General features: G+C 40.7%; 2 protein-coding genes across 4 annotated transcripts in view; one reads left to right on the plus strand and one right to left on the minus strand.

Moving 5' to 3' along the window:
* Window positions 1–4,172, minus strand: part of SPATA17 (spermatogenesis associated 17) — a 73,438-nt gene extending 69,266 nt beyond the window's left edge. Inside the window, 4 exon segments of the mRNA XM_081857827.1 lie at window positions 477–558; window positions 2,373–2,462; window positions 4,040–4,112; window positions 4,115–4,172. Of these exon segments, the coding sequence (XP_081713953.1) occupies window positions 477–558; window positions 2,373–2,462; window positions 4,040–4,112; window positions 4,115–4,157 (288 nt within the window). The 5' untranslated portion in view covers window positions 4,158–4,172.
* A 253-nt stretch (window positions 4,173–4,425) lies between these two features.
* Window positions 4,426–20,132, plus strand: part of GPATCH2 (G-patch domain containing 2) — a 98,862-nt gene continuing 83,155 nt past the window's right edge. Inside the window, exons 1-5 of one of the 3 annotated variants that reach the window (XM_081857810.1) lie at window positions 4,481–4,616; window positions 8,988–9,042; window positions 11,188–11,904; window positions 15,483–15,544; window positions 19,375–19,557. In XM_081857810.1, the coding sequence (XP_081713936.1) occupies window positions 9,014–9,042; window positions 11,188–11,904; window positions 15,483–15,544; window positions 19,375–19,557 (991 nt within the window). In that variant the 5' untranslated portion in view covers window positions 4,481–4,616; window positions 8,988–9,013. Of the gene's footprint in view, window positions 4,617–6,052; window positions 6,166–8,987; window positions 9,043–11,187; window positions 11,905–15,482; window positions 15,545–19,374; window positions 19,558–20,132 lie in introns of those variants that run through there. The other 2 variants (XM_081857808.1, XM_081857809.1) reach the window with 2 other exon arrangements.

Here is a 20,132-nt window from a genome sequence, read left to right on the forward strand (position 1 = left end):
AACTGTGGCTTTATCTGCCCCACACTTGATGTCTCAGATGTGGGGCAGGTGGCCAGTTGTGGGGAAATGTCTTTGCAAGTCAAATTAGGCCCCTTGGCAGGCCTAATCTGGCTTGCAAATCAGAGGTTCCCCATGCCAACTTTAGTAGGAGTGCAGCCCCATCTGGTAGAGATAAGGCCAATGAAGCCAAGGATATTCCCTCTCTTCCCTTGAATTCAGATATTTAATACTCTATTCTTTTTTCTAAGAGCAACAGAACCTGTGAGTCTACAACCAGCCTAGAAAAGTTAACAAGACCTGCCGGTAATTTATTTCCCCCTCTTTAATCCTGAAACATTTATACCCGATCAACAGCATGTGAATTTAAAAGCTTGCAAGTACTTGGCGCCAAACTGAAGAGATTTCACCTACTTTGTATTTGTGTACAGTCTTATGGAAAGCTTACAATAATTTTTAATTACAAATTTAGTTTTTACCTCCACCATTTCTCTGAATTTTTGTCTTCCTTGATAACCCCGCCACCATTTCTGAATAAAAACCATCATTTTGTTCAGATACCTGAAATAAAATACCTTGGTAAGATTTTTTCCCCCTGGAAATAGTGAAAAGTTGAACCATTTTTTAAAAATCCAGTGCATGCAGCAGTCTAGCTTGACAATTAAAATTTGGAGACTTTTTATATCAATATGCATCCTAAATTTGCGGTGGCAGCTTAAATCTTGATTCTTTCATCCAAATTTTTGGAATACATGGTATCAATTTGAAATTAAAAGCACTAAAGTCTTGCCTGAATCATGGACCCTTTCCAATGTAACTTCTTATGGAGCCACAAAAGGAATAGGGAAGAGGATGTGAAGCGTTAACAGTTTTAAGTCAGTGTCAGCTTCTGACAAGGATAAGCTGGCAAAAATATAATCATCTCTGGCTGCTTTCCACTTTTGGCTTGTCTGAACTTTGAGCCTTAGAAGAATAGTACCAAATGTCACTAGGCTGGTTTGGACATAACATTGTTGGCTTAATAAACCATAGTTTATCCAAGTGGGAGCAAGCGATGGGCCCACACTCTTCCTCTTCCTTCCTCTCCATCCTTCTTCCACTTGTACACCAGCTTCTGCACCAGATCCCTGTTACATCCAAAACAAAGAACTGCTTGGTCTGTTTTCAGATCTTGGTTAACAGCCACATTAAGCCACAGTTTCCTGTTCCAGACATAATGGTAATCTTTGGTTTGACTGAAGCTGGCATGCAGGAAGAGAACGGGGGGGGGGGGTGGATGACAGTGGAAAGCACCACCCCAGTGGTTGTTCTTGACTTAATAATTTACTGTCTATAAAGTCAGGAACTTTATAGTCTGTACTAGACCATTTCATATGCTCCTCTGCAAGGTGGAAACATTCAAATAATGAAAAAAATGGCACAGTTCTCTACACATATTCCTCAATCCACAAGCCTGCTGCACAGGGTATAAAAAGGCTTGCAAACCCACATGCTTCTCTACACAAAGCCCCAACTATTAGTGATTGCCAGATTGTAACCTGGAAAACTTCTTAGCTTTTAAGTCTGCAGCTACATTTGGAGATGGTGGTTTCTACCATCTCTTACGAGCTGTTTCTAATATCTTCACCCAGCCTGCTATAATGAGAAGTATGTCCTCACAACAATCAGGGAGGAGCAGATTAGAGGAAACAAGAAGGCAGGAGAAACTGCAGCTGCCAGATTCAGCAACAGATTTTTAAGTAAAGGGGACATTTCCAGGATGCAGTCTGGTACTACCATGAGCTCCACACTGCATCCCACAGATACAACAGAGATGATCACAGAATTGTAGAGTTGGATGGGATTACAAGGGTCAACTAGTCCAACTTCTGCAATGCAGGAATCTTTTGCCCAATGTGAGGCTTGAACTCATGACTCTGAGATTAAGGGTCTCTACCAACTGAACTATATGTGCAGTCTTTTGTTAATTTAGATACTTTGCAAACGTCTAGAGAAGCCAAGTTTAAAAAACTTATCTCTTGAGAGACATCTTGTCAAGTGAATGCCACATGACTGACATTCACAAATAAATGACTAAAGGGATTTAAATTATTTCCTCCAGCTTATTTAGCCTAGCAATTTTAAATAAAATAAACAAGAAAATAAGAAGAAAATTTCAAAATAGCCGAAAGCTATTAATTTTTCTCATTTGAAAAACAAGGGGGTTCCATGTGCAAAACAAGTTCTTAACTTCAGCGAGACTTGGCAAAGTGGTAAATAACATGCAGATTTAGGGTGTAACCTAAAGTCATTTTGCCAATAAATAAACACTTATGTTATCAGTTGGGGTGACTTCCAAGTATGCATGTCTACAATTTGGATGCAGATCAAATTACCGGATATACGCTCGGACTTTGCATCCTCGAAACCAACTCTGAATTTTCACAGCAGCATAATATTCTGTTTTTCTATATTCATCTACGCATCTGAAAACACAAGAAATTGTTTTTCACAATTTGCATTTTGGTCAGCCATACAATTAAGTGACATATAAATAAGCAAATGATTCAAGAACAGAATAAACAAACAATATATTATCTGAGTAAGAGCACATTCTTTTATTAAACCTAGTAAAACAATTTTGTCTTATAACTGATAGGAAGTAAATAAAGAGTGGTGTCCAACAACCTTGCAGTCTTTCCTGATGGAGAAATGATTGCTGCCTCACAGAAAACAATGTTAGTGTAGCTGTAATTATGGTGTATTATGTTAACTCAAAAACAAAAAAAGCAGAAAAGACAGGAATTGGGGTAGGGTTATTCCCTGAAATCATAAATATTTTTAAAATTACTCTAATGCCAATCATGATTGAATCCATATTGGACAAGATGGGGTGGGTGGGACTGTGTGTGTGTATGTTATGTTAGCCCTGCAAAGTAGCATGGTGTTGCTGTAACTTTTTTTGCTGGGAAAGGAAAGAGTTTGAATAGCATATGACAACCTAGGAAAGTTATCAACCTGGTGGATTGCTTTGGGTTTTGTTTTGTTTTTGAGGGAAATGCAGTGGAGTGGTAGACTCTGAAGTTGACTGTGGTAGCAGTGCAATTAATTAAGAGGGAAAGAAAACAGTGTGGGAACAGAGAGTTTCAGTGGTGAGTGGAAAGATGTCTGGATGCCACATCTACAACTCATAATCAACCCAAGGGTAGTCCTGGATTACAAGTTTCTGAGATGCCAGGTCTACCTGGGGCTTGTCTATTTATTTCTTTGAGAGATACCCATGCCTCTTGATATCCTGGGTAGGGGGGAACATTTTATTTATTTGTTTGTTTTTTAAACATTTATATCCCACTTTTCTCCCATCATTGAAATCAAGGCACAACATAGATGTGGTTCCAAGGAAGTCGCTCACTGGAGGCACTGACCAGCCCTGGACCTGCTTAGTTTTGCCAGGATGGCCACTTATTACCTTCAAACCATAACTTGGCATCTTTCTAGGACCAGGAAGCCTCAAGCACTGTAAGAGTATTCCACTAGCGTAGTGGCGTGAGCCCCCTTGACTGGACTTAACCATCCAGGGGTCCTTTACCTTCACCTTTTTTACCATGCTAGTTTGGATAGCCAGGTGCAATGTGGATAGGTCTCCCACACCTTTAACAATAGGGAGAGATTTCAACAAGCCTGAGCTGCCCCTCCCAAAATCTTGGAAGCAGTTGCTAAAGGTGCAGCAGCAAACCAAACCCCTCACTTTTCTTTTGCCCACCCCATGCCCCCGCTCCCCCTCCCAGAAATGAAGGGGGGGAGGTCTCCCCTTTCGATTTTTTTTTTGCGCAATCCACTTGTTCACCTGTGGATTTTATGCTACTGGGGGCAGAGGAAGAGAGGGAAAGAGCAGCTTCTGCTGCTGCTCCGAGGTCAAAACAAAAGAAGAAATTATCTCTTTTCCCCCCCTTCCCCCCCCCCCCGCAGCAAACCTGGGAACTTTCCGGGGGGGGAGGGGGTGGCTGCTCCGTGGGCAGGCTGGGGAGTGCGGCGCGAGCGTGAGGGCGAGAGGAAGCTTTACCTGTTCCTAGAGTAATACTCCCCCTTGAAGAGCGGCAGCCTCTCTTGCAGCCTGGCCAGAGTGGCCATCTTCTCCCCTCCCCACCAGCTCCCATTGATGGTGTACAAGGAGTCGGCATGGCAACCGGGACGTACCACCCGAGACAGAGCGGGGGGTGGGGGTGGGGGAAAGGGACCAGAGGGTAGGCGCGTTAAGCCTGACGGCGGGGAGGGCGTAGAGGAAGGCAGGACGAAGCGGGTCAAGCGGTGGTCGCGGCGAGGACGAAGACGCCCCGCTGCTGCTGCTGCTGCTGCTGCCGCCGCCGCTCCTACAGCTGCTGCTGCTTCGGCGACCCCCGCCAAGGGAGGAATGGTCGGGCCCGGTTTCCTCCCAGCGCCGCGGCTGCTTCCGGGATTCCATCATGGGGGACTGAGGAAGCGCAGCAGCCCCAGAGCTGGCCCGGTGGACGGCCACCTTCCCCCGAGTCTCTGCGAAGCGGCACCCGCCTCCCCAGGGAGCGGCCGACGGCGGGCGCCGGGTACATGTTCCGGGGGGCTGAGCCCAACCCGAGCAGACCTCCGGCCGCCAGGAAGAGCTGGTGAGGGGCAGGGCTGGGGCAGGAGGAAGGGGTGGAGGGTGAGGCCTGGCTCTAGGGTGGGGGCGGCTTGTGGGCGGGGGGCAGGCGGCCCTGTCAGCTGAACGGGGGTGGCTGACTGGGGGGCTGCTCCGCTCCGCTGCTGGCCTTTGAGCAGCATCTCCGCGTTCAGAAACAGGCAGGTGAAGAAGCTGCAGCATGGACGCCCCCGTAGTGACCTGCTGGCTGCAGGGGGTGTTCGCTGAAGGTTAGCAACCCCTGGCTGTGAAACGTGTGCTAACGGGGTGCAGGGTTTGGATTGGAAAAGAAATGGAGCGGCTCCCAAACTTTCCTCCCCACGAACCACTTGAACATTGCTGAGGGTCTGGATGGAGGACGTAATGCACACACAACACACCCACAGTTTCCTACTTGCTGTAATAATTGTTAATGCCTTGTGCTGGGCGCTATATGATTTTTAATTGTGTTTTTATTGCTTCCTTTATGGCTTGTGTGTTGCATTTTGTTTCAGGACACAGTAGAATTCAAACTGAAATAAATAAATTGGCATATGACAATGGCAAATGCAATTGAAGAACTCTAAAGAGGCAATAAAATCAAATCAGTATGTTTAACGCAATGGATGTGCTATCTCCAGTCTTCAACAGCAAAGCAACAGGCACACAACGTGGGCTATCCAGATGAAGCTCGCAGATCGCTGGTGGTCTGCAGGCTACAGTTGGGAAAGTGATGCTCTAGCACACAGTCTCCATAAAGTGCAATGGTAGTGAGAATAAGGAGGCAAGCCATCTAGAGCAGACTGGGGTATTGACACTTAGGCTATCAAGAAGATATTAATGGAGCTACAGAGTGACTTTTTCATTTTCCTATATAGCTGAGTTGGCCAGAATGTTGTCCACAACTGGGATGATGATTCCCAGGATGATACTTGTAAAGATGTAACTTCTGAGAACTGCACTGCGAACTGAGAATTACTGCTTTTGTATTAATTTCCTGAAGGGTACAAAAATAAAGTTTAAAAAGTAGTATGAAGTAATAATATACATACAATCACTATAAAAATATGAAACAGCACAGAAATTCATGTCATATTTGTCAATAGCTGAGAATGCTTGTAAGCCACTGAAAGAAAGCTTGCTTTCATGTAGTCCATGGTAAATAGAACCAAGGAGTGAGAGCTTATGGCCTAGTATTGTGGAGGCAGAAATATGCAAAAGGGGGGAGGGAGGGAAGCAGCAGGTACAGTATATGGAGCCAACAATGACAGTATGATGTTTACATGAAGAAGCACTTGCTTCTGGAATGAAGTGGCTAATAAATATTGGTCATTGCCATATGCCAATTTAACCTTAGCCCCCTCCCGTCTAAACAGCTAATATGAAAATGAATGGACATTTGTACCTGTTGGAAGAGGATAAAGCCACCTCCATCCTCTAGCAAGCTGTCTCTCACATCAGTGATATAGGAAATAATAGTGCTTCCTTTTCTCATGGCTATAAGGGTTGAGGGCACAGATGTTAAGGACAGGGACACATTTTAAACAGCTTAAATGGTGAGTAAAGTTTATAAAACATGCATGGCGTAGAGAAAATGAATACAGTTGTCTTCCTCTCTCATAACACTTGAACTAGTAGACATGCAGTGAAGCTTACTGTTGAAAGATTCAGGACAGATAAAATAGAGTACCTCTTCATTCAGCACATAGTTAACTATGGAACTTACTCGCACAGGAGGAGGTATTCACTACCAATTTGAAGTTTTAAAATAGGAAGCAATAGAGGACAAAGCTATCAATGGCTACTAGCCACAATGGCAATGTTTTACCTCCACTGTCAGAGGTATCATGCCACAAGCACTTGCCAATAAAGAAGAGAGAGCTTTCTGTTTGGCTCTCAATAAACATACAAGCAACATCACTTGATGACTAAGAATGCCCATGCACACATTTTGAAAGTCAAGTTCATTTGACCAAAGTGAGATTGGCTTCTCATTGTTATGATCAAGTTGTGTAAACATGCACAGGATTGAACTTTCCATAAACAAAGGCTTGTGATAATGGGCAAAATAGTATTGAGATATGTAAAGTAAAGTAACTGTCTATTATGTTTTGAGTAGTGGAGTAATACATATTTGTAACTTGAGAACTAAACATGTTCTAGAGAGGGGTTGGCAAGGTTTACCTTGCCTGGGCCAGTTCACTCCAGTGGAGATCCCTCTGTGGGCTGGATTGTGTGCACGTGTGAGCGCCCGTGATTTCCAGCTTTGGCGTCTGCTTAGATGCGATTTCCGGCGTCGGCATCTGCACAGACGCGATTTTCAGCTTCGGCGCAGACGTGATTTCCAGAGCTGTGGAAGCAAGTCCCCACGCTGCGTTGCACTGGTTTAGTGCAGTGCGCGGGGACTCACAGAGCAGGCAGCTCGGTTCGGGGGGTGACTCGTGGGCCGGTTAAACGACCCCTGGGGACTACAGCTTGTCTACCCCTGTTCTAGAGATCAGGTAGCTGAAGGAGTAAAATAGGACAAGTTTAGCCATAGACCCGGTGGATAATCCTAGTGAAACACAGGATAACATCTCCTGGATCCCAGCACCTTTTATGAGTTACTAGTTATTGGATCAAGTAGGAAAGCTCATGAAAATAAACTCAATATGTATTCTGTCATTTATAATGCTTAAACCCATATCTCCCCTCTGGTACTTTTAGACACATTTAGGAGGTGGTCACAATTTAGCTACGTTGTTAACATGTCTATTTTTTGCATTTCATTTGCATCTGATCTCTGTTTATAATCCCACCATGGGTATGTATACTTGCAACCGAGAATTATATTTCATGCATCTGATGAAATTGACTATGCCATAATAAATATGTTAGTCCTTAAGATGCTACAAACTCATTTTAAACAGGGTTATCTTAAAAAAAAGACACTAATTGATATTAAAACATAATTACAGTAAGCAAATCTACCATTTTTTTCCATGTATAAGATGCCCCAATGTATAAGACGACCCCTAATTTTTTTGATCCAAAATTAAGATACACTATCTGTGTATAAGACGAACCCTTATTTTAAACTTTACAAATTTAGAAACAAATATAGTCTTATACACACAAAAATACAGTATTTACTTTTAAAAAAATCTCTGGCTGTTATTTGTCCTGGATTGCCAGTCTTCAGTTCTATGCACAGTAACCCCACCAGATTCAGGAAGATATAAGCGTACGTACTGTATTGGCCTGAATATAAGCTGACTCGAATATAAGCCACACCTTTAAAATTGGAGGAGAAAAAAAGAAAAAATACCTGAATATAAGCCGTTCCATTCCTCTTCTCTTGGCTGCATAGGGGGGAGGGACACATTGCATTACCAGCGGCCTTTCCCCTTCCAGCTCTCTCCCTTCTTGGCCTGGGGGAAGAGGATGGGGACTACAGGTGGGGCAGACGCCCGCTTTGCTGTGCTCCTGTTTGCCCCGCGCTTCTGGCTGCATACTGTAAGGTCGCAAATATAAGCCACACTTAAACTTTTCACATTCGGAATTTGGGGGGAAAGTGAGGCTTTTACTCCGGCCAATACGGTAACTGGGTTTAAGATTACAACCTTAAACAGCGTTACAGTGTGATTGCTTCAAACTATATTGCTTCTAGTAGTGCGTAGAGAGGTCAGCATTTAGTAAACTTTATTGTTATAGCTGAATGTAAAGGTCACTGCAGGCAAACTACAATTTCTTTAGCTTAATGTCTTCTTTGAAACAAGAAGTAGATTTTATCACTAGCTGAGGGGCGTTGCTGTAATTGTCTTTGCTATGCGATGTAAAACACTGAATGTGAGATATTAAATGCTTGAGAGAAGTTCAGTAGGTACAACTCATACTGTCATAAGACTTAAATATTTGTTTTGCTAATATTACAAGTTGCAATTTTTGAATGCTGCTTGCATGGGTTTAATTTTCTGTTTAAATATATTATAATTTCTGAAATAAGGCGAATAGATACCTACTTAAGGTGGCTTAGTGGGAAAATACAGTAGAGATTAACTTGCTTTGTTCTACATTTTAGGAAAAGAGCAAGTAAAGGAACTGAAAACTTAGTCTCTGGTGAATGTTTACACGTATCTTCATAACTACTTTCAGTAACAGTTTCTTCAAATATCACCCTCCTTTTCAAAACTGCATCCTTATGATGTTTTTCTTTTGACTGCACAATGCTAGTGTGGTATATGTTTCTCCTTCTTGAACAGAGGGTGAAGGCAATCTAAGTGGTTCCTGTACCTACAATAAAATGTTTTCAGGGGGGCACCTTAAAATACTTTCTTCAGAGATAGACTGGAAAGAACAATATGGGATGGAATAATTTGCTTCTTGTCCTATCTTTAAGATCCATGTGCCTCACTTTAAAATAAAATGCTGCAATTACATTCAGATTCTTGGAGGTATATACAGTGGTACCTCGGGTTAAGTACTTAATTCGTTCCGGAGGTCCGTTCTTAACCTGAAACTGTTCTTAACCTGAAGCACCACTTTAGCTAATGGGGCCTCCTGCTGCCGCCGCACTGCCGGAGCACGATTTCTGTTCTCATCCTGAAGCAAAGTTCTTAACCCGAGGTACTATTTCTGGGTTAGCGGAGTCTGTAACCTGAAGCATATGTAACCCGAGGTACCACTGTATTAGAACTGATGAATAAGGCTATACTTCAGGTATTGCATTACCTGAAAATATTTTTCAATTTTCAATTAATACAGATTTTCCATCATAAATAACTAAATTCAGTACGCTGATATTTCTAAATTGTAACCCAACCATACTGCTCTTCAGTTTTTCTTGGTTACACCACTCAGATACTGAGCAGTAATTCTGAGAAACATTAGACTATTGGCTTAGATGTTAGCCACTGTTTCTTGATGCCAAAAAAGCTTTTCCTCAATTGGGCAACTTGTGCAGCAGACAGTATCCTGAATCTCTTCCCACCTAACTTACTAAAGTTTCTATGGGGGTTGAAATGCTGGTAATTTGTCCAGTCCTCAAATTTTAGGTTGCTTTTGCAGGTTCATTGTGAATAAATATTGTGCTAATTCATGTTGCCTGATTTCTCCCTCTTTCAATTCTCCCCTTGTGTGAGTAGGACAAACAAACCAGGGGAAGCCACCATTGAGATTGGCTTCTTGTGCTTTCTGAACCTGGGATCCTGATTAGTTGCTCCCTATTATACCAGGTCCTGCCAACCTAGCAGTTCGAAAGCACGTCAAAGTGCAAGCAGATAAATAGGTACCGCTCCGGCGGGAAGGTAAACGGTGTTTCCGTGCGCTGTTCTGGTTTCGTAAGAAGGGGCTTAGTCATGCTGGCCACATGACGCGGAAGCTGTACGCTGGCTCCCTCAGCCAATAAAGCGAGATGAGCGCCGCAACCCCAGAGTCGGCCACGACTGGACCTAATGGTCAGGGCTCGCTTTACCTTTATTATACCAGGATTGCAGGTTCAGACAGCACAGGAAGCCAACCTTAATTGTGGCTTCCCTGTGATTTACTGTGAATAAACAATGTACTGATGCATATTGCTTGATTGTTTCTCCTGCTTGCACCAGGGGAGGATTAAAGCAGAAATAAATGGACCACATGTATCAACATACTGTTTATTGTGAATGTATGTATCAACATACATTCACAATAAACCAGCAAGGAAGCTGCATTTAAGCTTGACTTCCTCTGCTTTTTACTATGTTTTTAACATTCATGTTTTGTAATGTGTTTCTAATGTACATTGCCTTGAGATATTTTGATAAAGGGTGGTATATAATTTGAATTATTATTATTATTATTATTATTATTATTATTATTATTATTATTATCCTATCTATCCTGCAACAAACTAGGATCCTGGCTTCCAACATCATGGGAAGTCAAGCTTCATTGTGGGTAACCAGGTCGTTTCTTATTCACACCAGGGAAGGAGCCAAGAAGGTATCATTGGGATGTGCACATGAGCTTTGTTTTCATAACAAACCACAATAATGCAGTCATTGAAAAAGTGGGAAAATCAGCATAGCTTTGATTTCCAAGCTCTTTAGGTCAAAATAGGTGCAGCTGTCTCCTTCCAGATGTGTCACTTCAGAATTTCAGTCATTCTCATAGTGAGTCATGAAGTAGAAAGTTTTCCTCCTTAGATTCCAATTAGTCAGTAAGCAAATTTAATCAATATATTGGCAGTATAGGTGGCACTTATGTGTGCTTGTTTAAATGATTGTACCTGCATACCACAGTCAGTGAGCCCACGTTGAAGGAAAACTAGAATAAGGATATTCCCTTTATTTAGAACAGCACACACAGGACTTAAAAATCCTGTTTCATGGATCAACTGCATGGGAAATGGCAGCAATTACAGACAGAAATTAAATGTTTAACTGTCCCTAGGCACTAGGACGGGTGAAATGAAAGATGGCACAACAAGATAATTTCCACATCTTGGTTTTGGATCCTGTTTCTCTATGTAAGTTTGATAAGTGGCACTTGAATGTGAAATGAAAGCTATGCCTTTTAGGTGGTAGTGGTTCTAGTAGAATTAATTTGAATTGTTTTTTCAGGCAGTTCAGCAAGACTATGGAGGAACTAGTTCATGATCTGGTCTCGGCACTGGAGGAGAGTTCGGAGCAAGCAAGAGGAGGCTTCGCGGATACAGGAGACCATTCTCGCAGTGTCTCTTGTCTTCTAAAACGCCAGGCCCGAAAGCGAAGGGGGAGGAAAAGACGTTCATATAACACCCATCACCCCTGGGAGACAGGCCACTGTTTAAGTGAAGGCTCTGATTCCAGCCTTGAGGAACCAAACAAGGATTATAGAGAAAACCATGCCAATAACAAGAAAGACCATAGCGACTCTGATGACCAGTTGTTACTTGCAAAACGCAGGCCGACGTCAAATTTAAATAACCTCAGGGGCAAAAGGCCTCTATGGCATGAACCTGATTTAGCAGTTGACAATCTAGGAAATAGGACTCTGCGTAGGAGGCGAAAGGTGAAGCGAATGGCAGTGGATCTACCTTCAGAAGTAACAAACACGCTGACCTTACCGCAGCAGCAGGATAACATTAAGGATCAGGAAATGGACAATGACAACAGATCTTGCCAACATCAAGAACTAACCAAGAGCAAAGTTAAAAAAAGGAAACTAGCAGCAAGTCGGCAAGGACCAGACATTTTGGATGAAGGAGTGGTCATTGAGAATGATGAAATCAACCAGACAAGCAAGGATAAGATGGAATACGAGGAGCAAAAGGGCTCAGATGAAAACATGAGTGACAGGTTACTTTTAACATTTCATTCAATTGCAAGTTTTTTATTTTCAATTTGGCATTTGATACATGTTTATCGCTTAGTATTTTTTCTGTGTTTCATGATGAAAACATAATGTAGCATACTACGAAAGTGTGTACAGTTTAAAATAGTTTCAAGACTTCCTGCTACTGTACTATATTAGAGCTCTTATTGTCAGAATTCTAATTATGGAATAGTTTTACTGTCTTCCAAGTGTTTTTATTCATACCGCCATATGCATAACTGTTGCATTTCATCTAAAAATATATGGGTGCTCTGAAGGTCAAGGGCAGTGCAGACTCATAAGTAAATCAGAGTTCAGGGACAGTTGCTCTCAAACAAGTGTGTGCATAGGGTTGCTAGCCTTACTAACTTCAGTCATTATGATATTTTTTTTACTGTGTTTCATGAGTTGTGAACACTCATATTTTCAGTAGTTAGAATGAGCAAATAATAATTACAGGAAAAATATGCAAATTTAGATAAGTAATGTACATTGTAAAAATTGTACACGGGTAAAAAATAATTTTTTCCTTTTGCAGAACACTTTTTTGCACAATTTTGATTTTGTTAGTTTTAAACACAACGTCAAATAGGACGTTTTGCGAAATCAGATAAACATTTAGAATCTAGGGTAGTATTTTAAAACTAATTTTATCCCTTGGTGCCACAAGGTCTGGGGAAACATGTTGAAATGTTCTTCCCTACTAATTTCCACTTACACAACATTGGATGGCAAGTTCTAGGTCTTGTGTTTTGTTTTTGTGGTGGTTTATTTTGCACTCCTACTCTGTCCCCTTTGTAAGCACTAACTCCATTTTGTATTCATGGTTACGCTTGGTTAAGACAAAATGAGTAATCTTAGTACCCATCCATACAGGTAGCCACTCTGCTCCTAGGTGAAGATACTGTAGGGTGCTGTTTTTCCCTTTCTTCTAGGAGGCCATAAGTAGTCCAAGAAGCCTACATTTTCAGGAGCTTTTGTATTTGCTGAAATTTCAGTAAACCAATTGTTTGGTGATGAGGCAGGGAATGGGGTTTAGTACATTATTGGTGCTCAATAAATATGAATTACAGTCTGGAGAACAGAGAGTCATGCAATGGTCAAATATTGTCAAGGAAGTAGGTTTATAATTTGTCTACACTTAATGGTAGCTGACCTCCCTTAGGGACAAGGCGCTGGGTGGCATGATAAAATCTAAATATTATAATTTACCATTTGTATTTTACATTTTCGTTTCATATTTCTTGTTAACCTGCCTATTGCCTCCAGCATCAGTATCAGTACCAGTTGTTGAAGAACACAAGCAGGAAAGTGCCTTTGCCCTTAAATCCTGCTAGTGGGCTTCCCATAGGCCCACCATATGACCACTGTGAGAATGAACGAACAAGGACTAGATGGGTCTAGGTCTCAACCTGCAGGACTCTCTATATGTTCTCAGTATATTAGCACTTGATATACATTATAGCCCCCTTCCCTTCAACTGCTAGTTTGCCCTGCTTAATGTTTATACAGAGAGCACAGACCTCTCCGATTCAATGTATTTAATGGAGAAAGTATTACCAAATTCTGCTAGATGTTGCAGTGTTAACTGAATGTTTTTGAAGCAGGGCTTTCTCATTGAGTAGCTGGTTTTATTTATTTGTTAAGAGATTTCTATACTCTTAGAGTGGTTTACATAAAAATAATATAAAACACAATAAGCAACAATGTTAAATTAATAAATAACATAAATAGCAGTATCATAAATATAACTTAGCCCATCAGCTTCTAAAAGCTTGACAAAAAAGGTGCGTTTTTGCCTGGCATCTAAAAGACTAAAAAGTTGGGACAAGCCTCACTTCATTGGAGAGGTTATTCCACAGACACAGAGCCACCACCTAAAAGACTTTTCCTCAGCACCCCCCCCCCCACTATTCACCCCCCACTATTCGCCAGAAGAACCTCTTTGATCTTAGTGTACACCCATGTTAATATGGCAGAAGGTGTGCCGCCTTCTGTCTGGGTCCCAGACCATTCATGGTTCTAAATGTCAGCATAAGAACTTTGAATTGGGCCTCGAAGATGACTGTCAAACCAATGCAGCTGTTTTAGAATAGGAGTTATATGCAATCAGCATGCTGCCTCCATTAATTCCCTGGCTACCACATTCTTCATTACTTCTGCATCATCTTTAAAGGCAGCCCCATGCAAAGCACATTACAGTAGCCTATCCTGGAAGTTACCAGAGCATGGATAACTGTAGCTAGTCTAACCCTGTTTAGAAAAATGTCAGCATTCCTAGCCACTGAGTACACCTGGGTCTAAAATGACAGTGATGGTTATAAGAGCACCACCAACTCTTTAAAAACAAAACAAAAACCAGAAAAACCCTACAAACCTGCTTTTTCAAGGAGAGGGCAGCCCCATCCAGATCTGGATGATCGCCAAATTCCATATCTGGGATCCATTCAACTACAGTATCTTTGTCTTATCTAGATTCGGCTATAGGTTAACATCTGCTGCCTCAATTACACACAGAAAGCAGACAGTCAGTTCCACTGTTACAACATGGGTCATGTGATCCCATCGCCCTATGCTTAACAAGGAAAACTGTTGTATTTGCCTCCATGAAGCTTTTAAATGCTCAAGGACAACCACAAATAGGGAACATTGCAATGGTCAGTCCTCGAGGATTATGAAAGTGGCGTGGGGTTAGTCCTTTTCTGCATATGAGTGAAGTCATTAGACTGGAAGAAACCACGATTCATAGCTGCCACCTAATTGCAAGTTGGAAATGTTTGAAAACTGCCTTCACAGCAAATTTTTACATGGCTTCTTCCATGATGCTCATACACATCTGTGCATAAACATTTTTTAACATGGATAGACAAGACGTTTGAATGACGCATATGAAACAGCTGTCAGCTGGAAGTTAACGGGAAGTTAACATTTCTTTTTGCCATTAGAATCCCATTGATCCCGGGGGTGGGGGTGGGGTCTTCAGAGTGACATTTACTTTATTTTAATAGGTTGTTGTAGTGTAAACGTTTGTTCTCCCTCTAAATAATAGAATTCTGGTGAATCTCTTTATGCAGTGCATCTTTCAGAATATTTGTAAATGTTGAAAAAAGTCTTGCCCCTTGTGTTTCATGTGTTGAAGAACAAATCAGAATGGTTTTGCCTGAGATCCCACCACCACCGCTTTTATTTTATTTTTTAACTGAGCAGCGGTATTTGGGATCAAGCTGAATTGCACAGCATAAGAAAGGAGCAGTGAGCATTTGATGGAAACAGATAATAAAATGCATCAATTGTGTCAGCACCTCATTGCAGTCACATCTGGCTTACTGTCAGGGTCCCATTAGATTCCTGTGGTTTTATGTGCCAAAAATAATGTTCTGTAGTTAATGGAACTGGGATATTTGCAGTTTGATTTTTTTTTTTATTAAAAAAAACCATCTTATTTTCTTTTAGATTTTGTGAAGGCTTAAGTTTCATCTGAGTGCAATCTTGTCTCTTTAAAATTTTATGACTGAGATATCAATTGCACTTTTGATCTGTTTCTTTCTCTCTGTTATTACAGTGAATCCAGCAGCCTGAGCAGTAGTGATGCTGGTTTGTTTACCAATGATGAGGGAAGACAAGGTACTGAAACAGTGCAATTTTTTTGTTTTTGAAATTGGATCAGATTCAGTTCTGTAAAACACTGAATGTTATTTCACAATTGGTTGGTTTATATTCCAGTATTTTTAATCTTCATGTAGGAAGTTTGGGGTTTAGTTCTTGCAGATTTTAAAAACGTAAAACTATTTATCAATTTAATAGTGCAATCTCTCTAATTTTAGACATTAATCTTGTGAATGAACTGTGACTTTCTTAACACATTTTGTGGAAACGTGACTTTTTTGAGGCATCTTATAACAATTGTTATGTACTGCTTTCTTATTCTCTTAGGCTTTCTTATTCTTGCTACGGCAGCATACACAGTTCAGGATAAGGGTTATTTCCTCTTAACCCTTAATCATTAGAAAATGGAGTGTATCAGTTCAATTTTGGGGTCAGATGCTGGAAAGCTATGCAAATAAAGTAACTGGTGAAAACCATGACACCACTTGCAAGCAAAAAATAAATAAATCATGCCTTGATTGAGAACTTTCCTTTTCCAGCAAAACAATACAGTTGCACATAAGTCAGCTCTAAGTTGCTTGGATGTAAAGTGTTTTTGGGTTATTCTCATCAGCACATTCAGCAAATACCTTTCTGTGAAAAGGAAAAAGTGATCATCTGAAGGTCCTGGATTGAAAATTGCTATTATGTCTTGCCACCTGTTGATTAGGATTCAGGCTGTTTGCTAATATTTGCATATGCAGTAGGGACCCATAGTTTTGTGTTGTACTCAAAGTAGACCCATTGAAATCAATTGGCTTAAGTTAGTTAGTCCATTGATTTCAAATGACTTGGTTGGATGCAACCTTTGGTGACCCCAAACGTTGAATTAGTAGTGTATACTGCATTAAGTGATAGCTATAGTTGTTTATTTAAATAAAAAAACAGATTTAGAAAACTCAGGTTTGTAAAGGCCTTCTATAAAATTCTAATATACAGGAAAGTGAGTAGTTTATTATGAACATAGTTAAATACTACATAATAAGTTTTGCTCAGAGTAGACCCATTGAAATCAATGAACATAGATAAGTTGCATACCACTCAGTTTGTTTTGTTGTTTGTGCTCCTTTTTTCACAATAAATGGAAGGAGCAAGTTGTTGGCTAAACATCTATAGAACATGAAGAGTAATTAAAGAATTTAAACACCATTTTGTGGGGTACTACAGTCTGTAGCTTGTTATGTGTATGGCTTTCCAGTTTTCTGAATCAACCCAATAGAGAGAATTGCCTACCCACAGAGCAGTAGAAAGGAAAACATAATTTTGTTGCTATATGTAGTGCAGAATGGGGCTGAAACACCACATGGAAATTCATGCCTGTTCAAGGTTGAGGAATACCTAAAGCATAGTGGTGGAAGACAAAGGTTCTGTATTTCTACAGTGTTGTTGGGGTACATTTGATCCTACCCCCCCCCCCCCCGTTTACAGATGCTTAAACAGGGTTTGAATATCCCTAATGGGGAAACTTCCTGCTCTGCTCTTCTGTTACATATCTGGTTGACCAAGTGTACCCTTCTATCAGTAATTCACTGTTTAACCTTCAATAGTACATGGAGGGGCAACGGATTTGGAGTGCTCCAAATCACACTGTTTCAGCCAGCCATTCCCTATGTTTTCCATTTCCCCACTTCTCTGTTTTTCTTGTGTCCCCCTCCCCCAACAGCAAGCAGGATACGATCACAATAGCTCTTTCCCCTATTGTGGTTTCTAGACTGCTTTGGACCCCTCCTCCTTTTAAAATCTTTTTTTATCTAAATGGTTTTCTTTCTTTTTGGTACTTCCACACCAGCTGATACCTCCCTCTCGTGTGTAAGGTGCTGTTTGTTCTACATAAGAAACAACACTTGGAGAATGAGTTTGCTGTTGGTGTATAGACTGTTGTACACTACTGTTCTCTCTTCTGGTGATTTGTTAAAGGCTAGGGTCATGGGCATCTTTACCTAGAATTAAGTCTGGAGGACTAAGTCTTGGAATCACTGCAGACAATCTCAAGGGCAAGGCTGGGTCAGACTAAGGTAAATACTACAGTTTAATTCTGACCTTTGCTCAGAATAGGATTGGGGCTTTGGGTTGCCATTGCTAGCATGTATTAGTCTTAGTCTAAACATTACAGTATTCATTAGTATACTCTGTTGCTCTGGATTATCTACCTAACCGTCAAATTATTTGGATTACACTCCTTATTTGAAAGGCAGCGTGAACAATTTTCAAGCATGAGAATATTTCCAACTTATGAAACAATGCTATCAGCGGATTTCTGCTAATCATTCTTAAAAGTTTGTGTAATAAATACCTAGTTCAGCCTCCATCAAAATGGTGCCCTCCAGGTGTTTTGGACTACAGCCCCCATGAGGCCCAGCTGGTACCAGCTGAAGCAAATGGGAATTGTAGTCCAACACATCTGGAGAGCACCAGATGGGAAGGCTAGTCTAGTACCAACAATTTGCTGATTGCTGTGCCATCTCCTTTATTTGGTGCCTAAGTATTTAACAGTTCAAAACTGTTCATAATGCAGGACAATTCATCCTCAGCTTGCTTGACTTCCTTGAGATATCAAATGCAAGCACTGATATCTTTATCTATGTGAAACCTACCTTACACCATGGCTTAGATTTAAAGGAAGAGGATCAGAGTGCACCTGAATTACTGTTCTCTTCTCTTGGTGTGCTTGAGCAAAGCTTGTGGAGGTATCTTGCCTGGGCAGCTGCGTCCCTCCTCTTGTATGCATCCTTCTCACGTGTTGTTTGCATGTTTCCTTCCATCACCTAAGTTCACAGTCACAGTCACATATATATTTGTTTCCATTTGATTGATTTTCTCAAACGTTAATAAACATTTTTTTTAAAAAAAGAGCATCACAAGACTTTCAAGTTCTATAGGACATCCCTTTAATCACAATAGACAGGCTTACACTCCTTTCTATCACAGTGACCTGAGGAAAACCTGTTGCCATCATCCAGGTAACTTAGCCACTCTACAGTAGGCTGCAGATCCATAATGTCTTTTCTGACATCACAAACGAGTTGTGCTTCAGCAGCCATCATTCCTATACAGAAAGTAAAGCATGACTCTGGATAAAATCAAAGTGACATGAGCATAGATGCATACAAGAGTTTCAGATGTTGATTTAGCAAAGTGCATAATTTTGTTTTACTTTTGATTTTTTTAGTTTCTAAGAGTCATTAAAATATCCCTGGACTCTTGATGTTTCCTGTGGTACTGTCATCTTTCATTTAAAAACAACTTTTTCAAAACTTATTTCTTAATGAACTTAATCAGATTAATTTGATTTGGTCACATCTGTTCATGATTGTTTCCCCCATTTATATACTATACAAATCATGAAATTAAGCTAATTATATACCATTATCAACTGCAAAGAACTGTTTTCACAGTTTTATTCTCTTTAATTCCCTGCAGGAGATTAAGGCTTGTTTTTGTTAGTGTTGGGAATGCAGTAACTTAAATGGATTTCCCTGCCGTTATCACCAAAAGATTAGCTAGTTTATTATTTTTCACATTTCTGAATTGGTTCTAAAACATTGCATTTTATACCCTTTTATTGGTGTCAGTACTTGTCATGCTAGTAAATGCCATGTTCTAAGCACTACAGTAACAACTATAGCAGGCTTCCTCAACCTCGGCCCTCCAGATGTTTTGAGACTACAATTCCCATCATCCCTGACCACTGAGGAAGCCTGAACTATAGCATAGCAATAAAGGAGATCCTGATTCTCATTAGGATTGGGCTTCTTTGGATAATAAACCTCAATCTCTTTTTTCTTAATGTAAGGTGTTTGTTATCACAGGTGACGATGAGCAGAGTGACTGGTTCCATGAAAGTGAACCTGGAGGTGCCTGTGGGATCACTGGGATCATTCCCTGGTGGGAAAAAGAAGACTCTGCAGAACTGGAAAAAGAGTTGCCTGATCCAGTCTTTGAAAGTATCTTAACAGGCAGTTTCCCTCTGATGTCCCACTCAGGCAAGAGAGGTCAGCAACGTTTTAAGTGATCAAATTATACATTTTGAAATTGTTACCCTTAAGAGATGACACTGGATCGTTAAGGGCACTAGGGGTTGTGTCAGAATGTCTTACCTGTGTGTTTGTTTTTATGCACCCTAAAGCTTTAAAGATTAATTTCTAGCTGGAGAATTGTAATTGCTGGAAAAGTGGCCATTCCCGCTGAGTAGCTTCTTTGTAATTCTCAGGATAACTCACAAATGTATCGTTTTAAAGGCATTTTGGTGATCATAAAAATTATCTATGGCTTTATGCATGCTAGCTTTTCCAAGATTCGTAGGTGGTGCGAACTACATTGCTCATGTTCTGTCTCTATTTTTCCTCATCATGGTGTTCCATGATAGTTTTGCAGATTTTGATGCTCTCCGTAATGGGGGAAAACTAAAAACACTCCAAACAATACAATTAAGAGTATGATCTTTTCATATTTTGGAGTTACTTTTCTGTGTGTATCTGTTGGATGCCATCATTTGCATCCTGCCCTTTACCTGCAAAATACATACATTTTAATAAAATAAAAAATTGTAGTGACTTATTCAGTACTC

The sequence above is a fragment of the Podarcis erhardii genome (assembly GCF_964252035.2).
Source record: "Podarcis erhardii genome assembly, chromosome: 3".
NCBI classification, from domain to species: domain Eukaryota; kingdom Metazoa; phylum Chordata; class Lepidosauria; order Squamata; family Lacertidae; genus Podarcis; species Podarcis erhardii.